Here is a 14,465-nt window from a genome sequence, read left to right as displayed (position 1 = left end):
GCTATAGACTACTTCTCCAAATGGATCGAAACCGAGCCTCTAGCCACAATCACCTCTCAGCAATGCGCCCGTTTCCTTTGGCGGAATGTGGTATCCCGATTTAGTGTGCCCGTTCAGTTAGTCACTGACAACGGTAAACAGTTCAAGGGACAGTACTTCCAAAATTTCTTGGCCACTATAGGCACGAAGTATATCTGGTCGTCGGTGGCCTACCCGCAAAGCAACGGCCAGGTCGAGAATGCGAATCGCACCATCCTTGATGGTCTTAAGAAGAAACTGCACTCCTCTAGTTGATCTTGGGCAGACAAACTACCATTTATCCTATGGACATACCAGACCACACCGAGGGAAGCTACAGGAGAAACGTCGTTCGCTCTCGTGTACGGGGCAGAAGCGCGGCTGCCGATCGAAGCCTAGATCCCGACCTCTAGAGAAGGGACCTATCAAGAGGACGAAAATGATCAGTCGCGAGCCTTCGACCTTGACTGTATAAACAAGAAAAGAGCAATCGTAAGCCGAAGAGTAACAAAGTACCAAAAGAAAATAAAAGCAAGTCGAGATATCCGGGTACGACCCCAATACTTCCAAGTGGGCGACTATGTTTTGAGAAAGCGTGAGGCCAGTTAGCCCCAAGAAAGAGGAAAACTGGCACAAAATTTGGAAGGCCCCTACGTCATCGCAGCCGTCGTACGCCTAAGGACTTACCGACTGGAAACTACCACCGGTCGCCCAATTGACAGGACCTGGAACTTGGACAACCTAGTATTATTTCGTCATTAGTGGCTCTTAGACGTTTTTTTTTGTTGTAACCGACTGCCGGGAGTAGAAGTTAGGATTGTCTGTACCCGGTCGGCGGATTTGTATTTTCCGTTTTGTTTTGTAATTGGCGGTCGGGCGGGCCGATACCCCGTTGTACCTGACCGCCCGCTTGTCGTCAAAGAACCCTTGTGTTTATCCAAGACGTGTCGAGAAAACTCTTAATTACGTACGCCTGTCTAATTGATGCCAATCACAAAGTCGCTTAAACTTTATTCCAGTTCTCTAACCGATGTCGACTGCAAAGTCGCTTAAACTTTATTCCGGTTCTCTAACCAATGCCGACCGCAAAGTCGCTTAAACTTTATTCCGGTTCTCTAACCGATGCCGACCGCAAATTTGCTTAAACTTTATCCCAGTTCTCTAACCGATGCCGACCGCAAAGTCGCTTAAACTTTCTCCCGGTTCTCTAACCGGTCTTGACCGCAAAGTCGCTCAAAACTTTATCTCGGTTCACTAACCGATGACAAAACTGACAGGCCGCCTCGGGGGGCCATACGCGTTTTCTTGTCAGAAATCGCCGTCGCATTTAGTCAGACCCCTAACCGACCGACCGCCTTAGCGCTCGGCCTCGGGGGGCTATACACGCGTTTTTCTCGTCAGAAATCGTCGTCGCATTTAGCCCGACCCCTAACCGACCGGCCGCCTTAGCGCTCGGCCTCGGGGGGCTATACACGCGTTTTTCTCGTCAGAAATCGCCGTCGCATTTAGCCCGATCCCTAACCGACCGGCCGCCTTAGCGCGTGGCCTCGGGGGGCTATACATGCATTTTTCTTGTCAGAAATCGCCGTCGCATTTAGCCCGGCCCCTAACCGACCGGCCGCCTTAGCGCTCGACCTCGGGGGGCTACACGCGTTTTTCTCGTCAGAAATCGCCGTCGCATTTAGCCCTGACCCTTAACCGACCGGCCGCCTCAGCGCTCTACCTCGGGGGGCTATACATGCGTTTTTTCTTTTCTTAGGGGTCTAGCCAGACCCCTAACCGACCGGCCGTCTCAGCGCTCAGCCTCGGGGGGCTATACACGCGTTTTTCTTTTTTTAGCTCCCTAACCGACCGGCCGTTCCAGAGATCAGCCATAACGTTTTAGCCCAGGATAAGTGGCCCGAACGTCTCCGCAACCAGCGTCGAGCTCAGCCCAGGGGGGCTGAGATGCCCGAGAGGGTTAAGTTGAACAAAACAAAGGACCGACTTATCAAAACTAAGCAGAGAAAGGCGCAACTTAAACAAAAAAGCATAGTTTTATTATTGAAAGCCCTCAGGGCATTGTTCTGGTAACGCCCGGTACAAACCGGACCGGGCTCCCGATAGGCACATTAACTGGTGCGCTCCTGACCAACCTTGGCGTCGTTAGTCTTCTCCTCGCCGGCCTTGGTGTCGCCAGTCTTCTCAGCCGCTGTGGTGGACGGCTCGGAGGCCTCCCTCTTGGCAAAAGGCATTAGCCCGGGATCAGCAATGTCCTCCAGGAGGTTGGACAAAATGATCCGCAGATCATCACCTTCAAAAACCTCGAAAAGGACCGACCGTACTTCCCGATGCGTGTCCCTTTGCCCTGTCGCGTAGGCCCAGTTTCCGAACACCCACATTAGGTCCTCGGCCAGCTTGTGCTTCATGAAGGCCTTGAAAAATTGTTCAGCCGACGTTTGGTCCCAACAGAGGAAAGCAGCCAAACGGTCCGGGTCCTGGAGTTGTTGACGGGAGTCCTCCGCGGCTTCCCCGATAGCCCTCTTGGCAATCGTCTCGGCGATTGCCTTGCTGTCCTCTGCGGCCTTGACTTTCTTCTTCAGCTCCTTTATCTCCCGTTTCAGGTAGTCGGTTTCCTTTCGCTCTTCGATCGGTAGTAGAGGAGGTAAGCACCCGGGTCAGCTGTCAAAGATACGGTTAGTCCGTATAACTGAATTAAGTTAAACTCGACAGAGAGAAGATGAAAATACCTGCACCAAGTTTAGGGCCCCTCGTTCGGAGACTTGTTCTGGAGTCCAGCCGACCATGTCGTCCTCGGCCGGGAAGATGGCGCTCATCTTCGCTAGTGGATTGCCCGAATCCCCGCCCGTCAGAGAATTTATCAACGGGGTCGGGTTCGGGAGACTCTGTCGACGGGCCCGCTTGGGGGCCCCTCCGATTCGCCGACCTTCTCCTTCCCCCGCCTGCTGGTGGCCTTGATTATTTGGAGATCTGACCCAGTGCTGCTGGTCGGGACCACCACATCCGCACATACGGTCGTGTTTATCGGCAAGGCTACTGGAACGGTGGGACCGGAGGTCTCGGTCGGGGCTGGGTCAGTTACGGCGATCTTCTTCCCGCCTTCGGACGGGGAGCCTTAACAGTCAAAGGCGCGGTTTGGAAGCTTCGGCCAATCTTCATACCTGCGAAACATAAAGAACGACCATTAGAGGATCTGTTGGAGAGAAGGAAGAAAGGTTGTGCGCATAACCAAAGCGTAGAACATCACGCGGCGAACCTTCCCCCTCGGGGACGAGCGTAGGTGGTGGCGCGGCCACTGTTACATCTGCCCGACGCGGAGTGTACTTCTCCGGAAGATCGTACCGAGGGGGCTCCAGGTGAGCAACCTCGTACTCGGCGGCTGACCGGAAGAATCGAAATTCATAAGACTCGGAAGGACCATTTCCTCTTGACAGGGAGGTGCCACGGATACTCGATCGAGGCGATCCGGTTCTTCCATCCCCGGTTGTTGGCTGGTAGGTAGGATGTTGCAGTGGTGGCTTCTGGATTGAGCCATCAGGAAGCCTCCCCCGTACGTAGCGGCGAGCGGGTGTATCGTGTGCAAGAAGTTGAATAGTTCCATCATGCTGACGAGGCCGTGCCGGGCGCAAATTTGTGGAAAGCACGCGATAATCCGGTGCGCATTAGGACATATCTGCCCCGGTAGCACACCGTAGTAGCTGAGGAAGGCCAGAAGGAATTGGCTGAAGGGGTAGGTCAAAGGGGTCTTGATGGAGTCTAACTGCATCCCGAGCCACAGCCCTCGGGTGCGATCCTTGATTGTCCCCAAGGACCTACGAGTGCTGAAGAGAACTTGACCGGTGAGGAGAGTGGCCGCATCTTCAGCTTCCTTCTTTGTTAAAAGGCTCCGATGCCGCTCGACGGACGAGCTATTCAGGAAAAATCGCTTCTTGTTCATAAGGTCATCGGCTAGACGGGCTGCGGAGACGGGGGAGAGAGTCGGGTCGAGGTCGACCCTGGTTACCATACGCCTGAGGACCTTGGTCGGCCGTGCCAACCGCGTCCTCTTCTCCTGATCACTCGGGCGCTTGATCGTCATCATCATCGCCTTCTCCCTATCGAGCAGACCCCCGATCGGTCTCCTCATCGCCCTCACCGGAACGGGTAGCACCGCTCGGTACGTTGTCGTCGCCTGACCGGGGGGACGCACGTCCGTCGCTACGATCGGCCTGGGGAGTCTGGTTTCTTCCGATGTGCGCCTCTCCGAAACGCCTGGCCGATGAACCGTCGGTAGCCGTTTGCTCGGATTCGTCGTCATCGCCGCTCTCGTAATCTTGGATTGAACGGTTCTGACTGTCGGAACTGGACATGGTTCCGCCCCTAAAAGACAAAGGGGGAGTTTGTTCAACGATCGCGCCCTACGGGGCCCCCGGGCTAAACCAACCGGGTCCTAAAAGCCTAAGTCTATCCTAGGATACGTAAAGGAAGGAGGAAAAGAGAGAAATACGTACCGGTTAACAGCGTTGGGAAAATTTTTTGGAAGGGCGGTTGTCGTCCGGGAACGTCGGATCCTTACGTAAGGGAATGGGAAGCGTAGTGGGACCCCAACGCCACCCCTATTTATAAGGGCGTGTGTTGGCGGGAAACACCCCAACTCCAGTGACTCACGCTCAGATCTCAAGGCCCTCCCCGGCGCGACACGCGTCCACGCGGCCTCCCGTGGACGGCCAGCGATTAAAGGTACTGTGTAAGCCGCGGCGCATGCGACCCCGGCTCCGCAAACATAGAACCTAAAGCATGGCTCGGGATCCTTCTCCCAGCCATCGGCGGACCTGCGAGCCACGGGGGCTATGTGATAGGGTTATATCCTCGGGTGCCGGACTGCACGACCGTCGTAGACCGGACGTTAGGAAACGCGCGGGCAACCCATAGGCCCCCTCGGGTCGACCCGACCCGGTCTGGCGTTACCCAACCGACCCCTGATGAGGGCAGGCCCGACCGAGAGAGTTGCCCCAAGCGTGGGTCGCCGTGAGACCGAACGATCGTCATTGTCTCGTCGACCGGGCACGGTCCCAGGGACCGAGACCTTGCAGGCTCTGCTTGCCGCGTGGAGGCCAGCTAGCCGGCCTTGCTCGTGACCGGTGCATGACTGCCACGTGGCAGGCATGCCGGAATCCCGGGCTGACACCTTTTCCCTCTATAAATAGCGCATTAAATGCATGTTTGAGGGGACTTTTTGGGCACTTGTCTGAACTGAAACCTCCCGACCCATCCTCAGGAGTCCGAGCACCAGACCTTGCCTGCATATGTACTTTGACCCGTATATACTATATCAATAATAAAAATAAAAAGTGTGTTGGTGTAATCAGTTACAATTATAATAGTCATAACTTATATATTATACTTGTTTTTTTTTTTTGTACATTTATAAATTTTTTTTAATTTTAACTTCCGTTTTGTTTTTTCTTTCATTATAACTTTATATCACCATTAAATAACTCTATTTACTTGTACATTAACACATTGTACTTACTTTTTGTACACTTACAATTTTTTTTTTTCTTTTAAAAATCATTTCTTCTTTGTTTGATATATTAATTATTTTTATCGTCTTTATCTGTTTATAATTTTACTACTTTTTTTCATTAGATATTTATTTAATTGCTGAATGTTTGAGATTTAACTAGTATATTTAAATATAGTTTAAATAAGTTGTACAAAGTTGCAAAAAAAAAAAAAAAGTTGTACAAGTTTAAAAACTTTAAAAGTTATTATAAATTATGAAGGAAAGTTTATTCCAATCATGAAAAGTGTCTTACACTAGTAGTTGTACCAACTATTTGTTAAAAAAAATAAATAAATAAAATAAAATAAAATAAAATAAAAATAAAAAATCTGGAAGGAAAAAACTTCATTTCCCCAATAAGACGATGGTATAATTTTGAGCAAAAAGCTTCATTTTCCGAATATTTTATTTTCACAGGAATTATTCATGCAAACTCCATAACTAACTACTAATAATCCTTTCAAGAAGCGTGTATTGAGCTTCTTGAAATGGTTGTTTTTTATGTCTGCATATCAGTGTTTGGTAAATAATTGTTAACTTATTGGGTTAGACTAGTTGATAGCATTAGCAATTATTATTGCATGGATCATGATCCACGCAATTGTATGAACCATAAATAAAAAATACATTTTTAATATATTAAAGGTGCATTATTTATGTAGTGGTTCATTTTTTGAAAGTACATTTTTAATATACTAATGGTACATTATTATTTTTTTTGAAGGTCAAGTACATTATTTTATATAATGTACCTTTAGTACAAAAATAATGTACTTTTAATATATTAAAAATGTACCTGATATTCATGGTCCACACAATAATTTGTCTAACACTAGCTGATTGTAGAAAGATATTTGATAAATTAGTTGTTAGCTAATAACTGATTACATACAAAATGACTTTTTCAAAAAACTGATCGAAAAAACTACTTTTAAGTAATTTTTTAAATTTTAGTGTTTTGGAGTATCTAGCTGTTACCAAAAAAAAAACAATTAATCAAAGACTCATATTAATTGTTTAACCAAGTCAAACAACTAATAGTAATCAAACAAGTCAAAATTAGCTGATAGATTAACTATTTTACGAATCAGGGCAAGAAACTTATATGAAATAAAAGGGACAAATAACTGGCTCAAAAATTAATAAATCCATAGTACGTTAATGAAAAAAAAAAATCATATTTTTCAGTTCATTGACTTCTCAAACAGTGATCAAAGGTGATAGAAGACAACATGTGTGATTTGTTTTGAGTAATGTTGTATTGAAACTACATAAAACAGAAAACAAAATTTACCAATCTCCTCCAAGATCAGCTTGCAGCTTGGTTTCCTTGTTCTGCTGCTTGTTTTTTGGGACAGGATGAAGAAAGGTGGCCACGCTCCCCGCATTCATAACACGTCCGCCTCCTTATCTTTGCACTAAGCGCGCTCATTGCAGCAGTGTCCGCCTGATTGCTTTGTAGTGTCTGCGTCTCGACCTGATTACTTTGTGGCGTGTCCACTGGACTATTCTGCGGTGGTGTGTCAACCCGATTACTTTGTGGTGTGGCTTTTGAACTCCCCCCGTCAACGTTCTTTGCTTGAGTATCACTTTGGGTAGATCTTGCATTGGTTACCGCTCCCTTCTTTGGAACAGCGCAACTTATCCTAACAGGCCTTCCACAAACAACCGTCTGGTCGAGTTTTAATGCTGTATTTAGAGACAGGCCATCGCCAAAATCAACGTGGGCATAGCATTTGAATTCCCCTGTTTCCTTGTCTTCGCCAAATCGGATGGCTGTTATGTTGCAATCAGAGAAAAGCTTCCTCAAATCATCCTCGGTTATCTCCCACGACAAATTTCCTATATAGATCCTATTGTAACCCTCCACAACAGCCGGGGAGAAGTTAGATACTTTGTTTACTCTAGATGAGTTGTGTGGTTTGACTTTCAGAAACAGTCCGCCCCTGCATCGGGTTTTAGCATTTTACACTCATCAAAATGATCACGAGGCCCGAGGCCGAGAGTTAAGTAATCATCAAGCTAATATGTAACTTACATGTCAGATCCATCAAGGGCTAAGGCTCTTTTAGCAGCTGCTTCAGTCTGTAAACACATTTTCGTTAATAGATAATCGACAACATTATGCAGGATATATACATTTCAATACTCGCTTTTTACAGGAAATAGTAAGAACCATTCACCCTCTAAGAATCGGTATTCATATTATTTATTTTTATTTTTGATGACTAAGAATTTTTTTTTTTGTTGAGTGTGTGATTGGAACCCACGCCTTTCAGACCAGAACCTTAGACTAAATTGGTTTTCACTGATATTCCAAATAATTCTTGGCAAAGTAAAAATCGACTTCAATGTTACATGGGTAAAGAAATTTGTTCGTCACATTTTGATACAAAATTTGCTCAATGGACATTCAAGATTCATGGCTTCTACCAGCAAAAGACAAATATTTAAGAATCAGCAGGCAAGAAATATTTAATCACGTAAACGACTATAAATATTAGCTTGGTTTTGCTCTAAGGTAATGTTCATATAAAAAGACTTGGATATCATTAGCATATTCCAAGCCACCCATTTGCAGTTGAATACTTATTATTTGAAATACCGGTAAGCAGCACCTAAAAGCAAGTCGTACACCACAGAGGTTAACCAATAAGCATAAGCCCAAGCCCAAGCCCGGAGATACACTTTGTGTAAGACTCTTTCAGTATTTAAGACCGAGCAGTGCTGCGCTGAAGACATGGTTTATCACATGCATAAATACACAACCAAATGCAAACAAGTGTTGAAGGGTTACCAATCGAATCTTTTATCTAAAGTTTTGATATGGCAAACATAATAACAAAGAATCCCAAAAGGCGCACACCCTACCTTGAAATTGATGATGGCAATGCCTCTGAACTTTCCGGTGTCTGGGAATGTCATACAATCAACTTCAGTAATGGTGCCACAGCCTTCAAAGAAACTCCTAATATCATCCTCGTTGGAGTAGTATGGGATGCCTCCAACATAAACTTTTGTAGAGATTTCAGCGTTTTCTTTACTGCAACAACAACAGGAATCATATTTCATACAACGTAAACAAGCGGGAAATTGAACTTAGGCGCAACAATGCTAAGCAAGAAATCCACATGAATTATATTCCAATGAGTTAAAGAAAGGTAAATCGCCACATAATCCTTCGCATTTCCCAGGTTCAAATTTTCATGTCCTTACCCAAGCAGACCTGTTCAATCCCTCAGCTTCGCTACAAAATGTAGACTGCCATTGCTTGAACTTATGCCACACACACACATTCTAAACTAGCATCATTTTACCAATCAAGACAGACTAGGATCTGGATTGGACTAAAGACACAATGTGCAGAGAATAACATCATCAGCATTACTTAGGCCTTTTTGAGTGACAAGGGAAACCCGCAGCCACTATCCGAGAGTGTGCACTAGGTAAACTCCGCCTTGTGACACTAGCTGGCAAAGGATCACAAAGAGGTAAATCAGTCTAACCGGCTCAAACTAAGAAGGCCAATATGCCTCTCCCGGCTCCCGCTGAGAGTCGAATTTGTAATCTTGTGGTTACCAAGTCAATATTGGTTAGGCTTGTGCCCTTACCCAGGCCTTTTGTACTCAGAACAACAGGTTGCAAGAAAAAGAAAAAAAGGCTACTTCAACTCTAAGTCAAATCATATACCAACACAATAACTCAGCTCACACAACAAGCTGCTAGCAAAAGGTAAATTTGAATGATGAAGACAGTTAGAACATGTACCAATTTCATATACTATCCTAAAATCAAACCTCAAAGACAGTACAGTAACAAATTGGGTATTTCCATTTCATAATAACATACCATTCACTAGCCTGAATTGCCTGTGAAACTCCTTCTTCTCCATTCTTCACACCTTCCTTCAGTTCCTCATTTCCCTCCTTTTTCCCTTTACTCTTCTTCTGCAGCTTCTTCTTCTTCTTCTTTTTTGTGTTTTTCTCCGCCGTCTTCACTTCCTGCCCACTCTCTAACCCATCTTTATCCCCTCTCTTTCTCTTCCTCTTATTCCTCTCCTCTGACCCACCTCCCTCTTTCTCCCCCTTCACATCTCCACTGCCACTCTCTCCCCCAACCTCCGTAATACTAGCAGAAATTTCCAGTAAAGATTGCACCTTTTCCCTGCGCTTTTCCCTCTTGGACAATTTGGGTTTCTGGGCCACAGATTTCAGAATGGTTTTGAGTGATTCCTCAGTTTTAGGATTTGGGTCTCCCCCTGAAACCTGTTGTTCTGCCAACAATTCGGCCTTCGCAGCCCTTAGCTTCTCCTTGAGCTTCTTGTTCGATAAAACCATTCTTCAATTTGAGTGATCTTCCTTCTTTGATACTGGGAATTTTAGGAGAGGTTTAGAACAGCAAAATCGTTGCAGTCTTGCAGAGGTAAAGGAGGGCGGAGAGCAAAACCCCACAAAAACCCCTACTGAACCTAACGACGTCGTAATGTCTTTTTATCTATTCTGATTTCTGAAGCATAAAATTGAAATCCACATTGTTTGACAAATATTGGAGAAAATTTCAATTTTGGTCCACTGACTATTGGGATTGTGTTAATTGCAACATATGACTTTCAAAAATGTTAATTTAGTACCTTGATTATGCAATTCTTATCAATTTTGGCCACGCCGGTCAAATTACCGGCCAAATGTGACCGAAAAATTTTAAATCAACAATTAGTCTTAAATGGAGAGGGCAAAGTCGTCATTTCATGTTTTCTTCTTCTTCTTCAATTTGGAAACCACCCATTCCCTTCCCGCAATTTCGGCGAACCCAACCATAATCTTCTTACCCTTCTTGACAGAGAATCTAATGATGAAGGCGTATGGGGTTTGATTCTTGGATTCACCGGTAAATCGTGACTGCAAGTCCAATGCCCTCCCCTCCGGTTACCATGGAACATGGAGAGCCAAAGCATGGATCGCCTAAGAAATTCCATACATCGGGAGCCGCCGGAAAACCTTGGACAGAACACACAACACCAAACACACCGGAGAAAGCCTTACGGAATCGTCGGAAAAGCTTGACAATAACGGAAAATCAAGCCGCCAGAAATCCTTGTCTTTATCGAAGACTCCAAATCTATGAACAGTAGCTTTGACTTCAAATCACCATCGAACAAAACTGGGACATGAATAAATATAAATCTTTGTTTGTAAATAAAAAACAAAAAAAAAAAACAGAAATCATAAAGTCATTCCAGTAGATAAACGAAAGAAATTAACCCAAAAGACATGGGATTTCATCGTTCACGAACTGGGACATTGAATCCGTTTTTTCCTCTGAAACCCATCCATGGCTGCGGGGTTTTTCTATGCCCTTTTATCAACTACCCTCTTCTCATCCGGTATCTATATCCCCCATCTTTTCCATGTCAATTTTATCAATTTTTTCATGAATCTGCGACGATTCCGCGGCGGCAGATGATGAAGAAGAGGGAAACAAAGCGGCAGCGGCGACGATGTGGATTGGTTTTGTCGCTAGAAAATTTTGCTAATTTTTAATATCTTTTTTTAAAAAAAAAAACATGAAATGACGCTTTTGTCCTTTTTATTTAATGAGTTAAAATTTTCCGGTCACATTTGGCCGGTAATTTGGCCGGCGTGACCAAAATTGATAAGAATTGCATAGTCAAGGTACTAAATTAACATTTTTGAAAGTCAAGTGTTGCAATTAACACAACTCCAATAGTCAGTGGACCAAAATTGAAATTTTCTCACAAATATTATTTATAGGCTTATAGCTTATTTTTGAAATTTTGAATAATATTCATTTTTTTTAAAAAGAATAAATATCCAAAATGGTCCTTCGACTATAGCTAAATTCACAAATTAGTCCTTGACTTTCAATTTTAACCAATTAAGTCCTTAACTTTGTAATTTTAACACGATTTGATCCTCCGTCTATTTGACCGTTTGTTGACTGTGATTTTTGAGGATATATATGTAATTTCATGGTCCATCGTCGGTGTTTTTAAGGTTCTGGTTGCATTTTCAGACCGCACTGTTACACTTGAATTCACTGCCGAAAGCAACCTGCCAAATCCTGTCGTTTTTCTTCATCCTCCCTTTGGATTCAATTTAGTTGAGTTCGTACTAGAGTGAAGAAAACGACGTGTTTCCAAACCGGTGCAGCATCATCCTGGAGGCCTCCACGTGCTCCGACGAAAGCTGCATGTTCTTCTGGAGATCGTCGATGACGGTGCGGGCGCCGACGTTGATGCAGAAGTGTTCGAAGTCCTGTTTGAAGTTGGGAATGTAGGGTTTCCATTTGGGATTGAAGATTTTCCGGTCGATTAAGAGGATGAGGAGTTGCTCCGACGGCGGGAGAACGAGTGGGTCGATTGTGGTTATGTTGGATTTGAGGGCTTCGCCGGCGATCACCATTAGGTCTTTTGAGAGGTTGATTCCGACTTTCCCTTGCGGATCTTCCTGCTTGTAAACACAGCGGTATGCTTTATCGTCGGCACCCTTGTGCGTGCGGACCATGTGCATGAGCGAGTACTTGGTCCGACCTGAGTCGCGCTTCTTGTTGGACACAAGAATTGCGACGCCGCCCAATAGACTCAGACACGGTTGTTTGTGGCGTTGGACCTGATGAAGATTGCAAATTGGGTTGTAGCGCCGGCAATGATGAATTATGCGAAGGTGTTTGGGCAGTGGATTGTGTCATGGCAGTAGGTGAAAGTTAAGTGGTGGAGTGTGTCATGGCAGTAAATGAGGGCAGCTGGGCAGTGGCTTGTAGTTGGGCGATAGATTGTGTCACGGCAGCGAATGAGGGGGGGGGGGGGAAATTACATATATATCCTCAGAGATCACGGTCAAATAGATGGAGGATCAAATCGTGTTAAAATTGCAAAAGTTAAGGACTTAATTGGTTAAAATTGAATGTCGAGGACCAATTTGTGAATTTAGCTATAGTTGAGGGACCATTTTGGGTATTTACTCTTTTAAAAAATATATCTTTTAGGGAAAAGGGTCAAATAAGCCCCTGAACTTTATACGAGAAGTCAATTAGGCCCCCGAACTTTTAAAAGTAGCAATTAAACACATAAACTTTTAACTTTTGTGCATTTAAACCCAATAACCTGATGTTTACCTGTAAATGCAGGTAACCTTTTATGTGGCATCATCTTAACTTGCCACGTATGCAAACTTTAAAAAAAAAATTAAAAAGCATTTATTAAAATTAAAAATAGAAATAAATAATAATAATAATAATAATAATAATAATAATAATAATAATAATAAAGTAAATAAATAAACATTTCCGGTGGCTGTTGCCGGAAATGTTCGCCGCCGCCTTCCATCCGGCGGCCAGAGAAGAAGAAGGCAGCCTTGATTCCTTCAACCTCTTCTCTCTTTTTTTTTTTTTTTTTTTTTTTTTTAATATCTTCCCCTTCTTCGTCTCCAAATCTGGAGACGAAGAAAGAGAGAAGAACAAGGCAGCCAGCCTTCAACCTCTCAGTTTTTTTTTATTACTATTATTATTAAATCCTTCCCTTCTTCGTCTCCAGATTTGGAGACGAAGAAAGGAAGGAGGACCCTTCTTCATCTCCAGATTTAGAAACAAAGAAGGAACAAAGAAGGTCGGCCATGGCTGCCTTCAAGCTTTAACTTTTTTTTTTTTTAAATAACAATCATTTCCTTCTTCGTCTCCAGATCTGGAGGCGAAGAAGGGAAAGGGGACCCTTTTTCGTCTCCAAATTTGGAGACGAAGAAGGAGGAGGAAGCAGCCTGGCAGCCGGCCATGGCTGCCTTTCACGGGTAAGGTTTTTTTTTTTTTTTTTTTTTTAAAATTAATTAAGTTTTTAATAAAAATGACACAAAGATGTTACTTGCAATTGCCGGTAAATATTCAACTTTTGGGTCTAATTGCACGAAATAAAAAGTTGATGTCTTTAATTGCTACTTTTAAAAGTTCCCTAATTGCCTTCTTGTATAATGTTCAGGGGCTTATTTGCCCCTTTTCCCTATCTTTTATATTTCTGGTGTTTTGGTTACAAGTCAAAAGTTTATCTCTTTTATTTAATTAATTTTCTAAAAAAATGATGTTGACGGGTAATAGTGGTGGTGAATTGGTGATGCAGGATGTGTAGTCGTTATATCATAGACCGCGGTGCACATGCACCGCGGTCAAAAACGGCGCCGTTTCTTTAAGTAAAGAAACGGCCCGCCGTTATAGTTAACGGAGTCCGCTTGTTTGGTGTATTAAACATCAACTGACACTACAGTATATCTAAACCGACACTGCAGTTATATCAAAATGATACTGTAGTTATAGTGAAATGAAACTACAGTGTATATAAAATGAAACTGAATAACATTTCACATATTTGGGTGTATATTACAATGAAGCTGTAATCATATCAAAATGATCATGTAATTGTGTTTTAATGAAACTATAGTGTATATAAAATAAAATTAAATAATATTTTCACATATTTGAATCTATAAATATCGAATGAAACTATAGTTATATCGAAATGAAACTATAGTTGTGTTGAACTGACACTGCAGTGTATACAAAATGACACTGAAGAACAGGGTTACTTTTTGCAAAAAGGTGCGAAACGGCGGAAAACAAACACTGTTTATTTTCATTTAAAAAAAAAGACGCGCGGTGCATGATATAATTTGCCGCAGGATGTGGATGTGGGAGTGAGAGAAAGATCGTGAAAACGTTAGGCTAACATTATCCCTGCAAATCTCTCCCACTCTCAAAATGTGTCCCACCTCCACATCATCCTATTTGCAAATCATCTACTATTTACACTACATCCCTACAAATTTAATCAACTTTCAAAAGTGGGCCCAACATATTAAAATAATATTATTAATAATATTAAAATATTAAAAAGTAAAAA

The 14,465-nt window shown here is 43.6% G+C and overlaps 2 protein-coding genes across 2 annotated transcripts; both read right to left on the bottom strand.

Moving 5' to 3' along the window:
- Positions 1-6,693: 6,693 nt before the first annotated feature.
- LOC109186982 (nucleolin 1) lies at positions 6,694-10,045 on the bottom strand. The gene is made up of 4 exons (XM_019337146.1): positions 9,413-10,045; positions 8,435-8,606; positions 7,602-7,648; positions 6,694-7,509 (listed from the first exon to the last, which is right to left on the bottom strand). Exons 1-4 carry the CDS (start codon positions 9,898-9,900, stop codon positions 6,873-6,875), a joined length of 1,344 nt encoding a protein of 447 aa, XP_019192691.1. The 5' UTR covers positions 9,901-10,045; the 3' UTR covers positions 6,694-6,872.
- A 1,649-nt stretch (positions 10,046-11,694) lies between these two features.
- LOC109187066 (3-ketoacyl-CoA synthase 5-like) lies at positions 11,695-12,087 on the bottom strand. The gene has a single exon (XM_019337214.1). The coding sequence runs from the start codon at positions 12,085-12,087 to the stop codon at positions 11,695-11,697; it is 393 nt and encodes a 130-aa protein (XP_019192759.1).
- Positions 12,088-14,465: the final 2,378 nt, after the last annotated feature.

The sequence above is a fragment of the Ipomoea nil genome, unplaced genomic scaffold, assembly GCF_001879475.1.
Source record: "Ipomoea nil cultivar Tokyo-kokei standard unplaced genomic scaffold, Asagao_1.1 scaffold1416, whole genome shotgun sequence".
In the NCBI taxonomy this organism is placed as follows: domain Eukaryota; kingdom Viridiplantae; phylum Streptophyta; class Magnoliopsida; order Solanales; family Convolvulaceae; genus Ipomoea; species Ipomoea nil.
This window is presented reverse-complemented; position numbering and strand designations above follow the sequence as displayed.

Bases quoted from the DNA above. Each gene is read 5' to 3' on its own strand.
- LOC109186982 (XM_019337146.1), bottom strand. From the start codon at position 9,900: ATGGTTTTATCGAACAAGAAGCTCAAGGAGAAGCTAAGGGCTGCGAAG. The intron at 8,607-9,412 runs GTATGTTATTAT...TTGTTGTTGCAG, and splicing joins GCAATTCAGGCTAGTGAATG to TAAAGAAAACGCTGAAATCT. The intron at 7,649-8,434 runs GTAGGGTGTGCG...ATGTGTTTACAG, and splicing joins TTGCCATCATCAATTTCAAG to ACTGAAGCAGCTGCTAAAAG.
- LOC109187066 (XM_019337214.1), bottom strand. From the start codon at position 12,087: ATGGTCCGCACGCACAAGGGTGCCGACGATAAAGCATACCGCTGTGTT.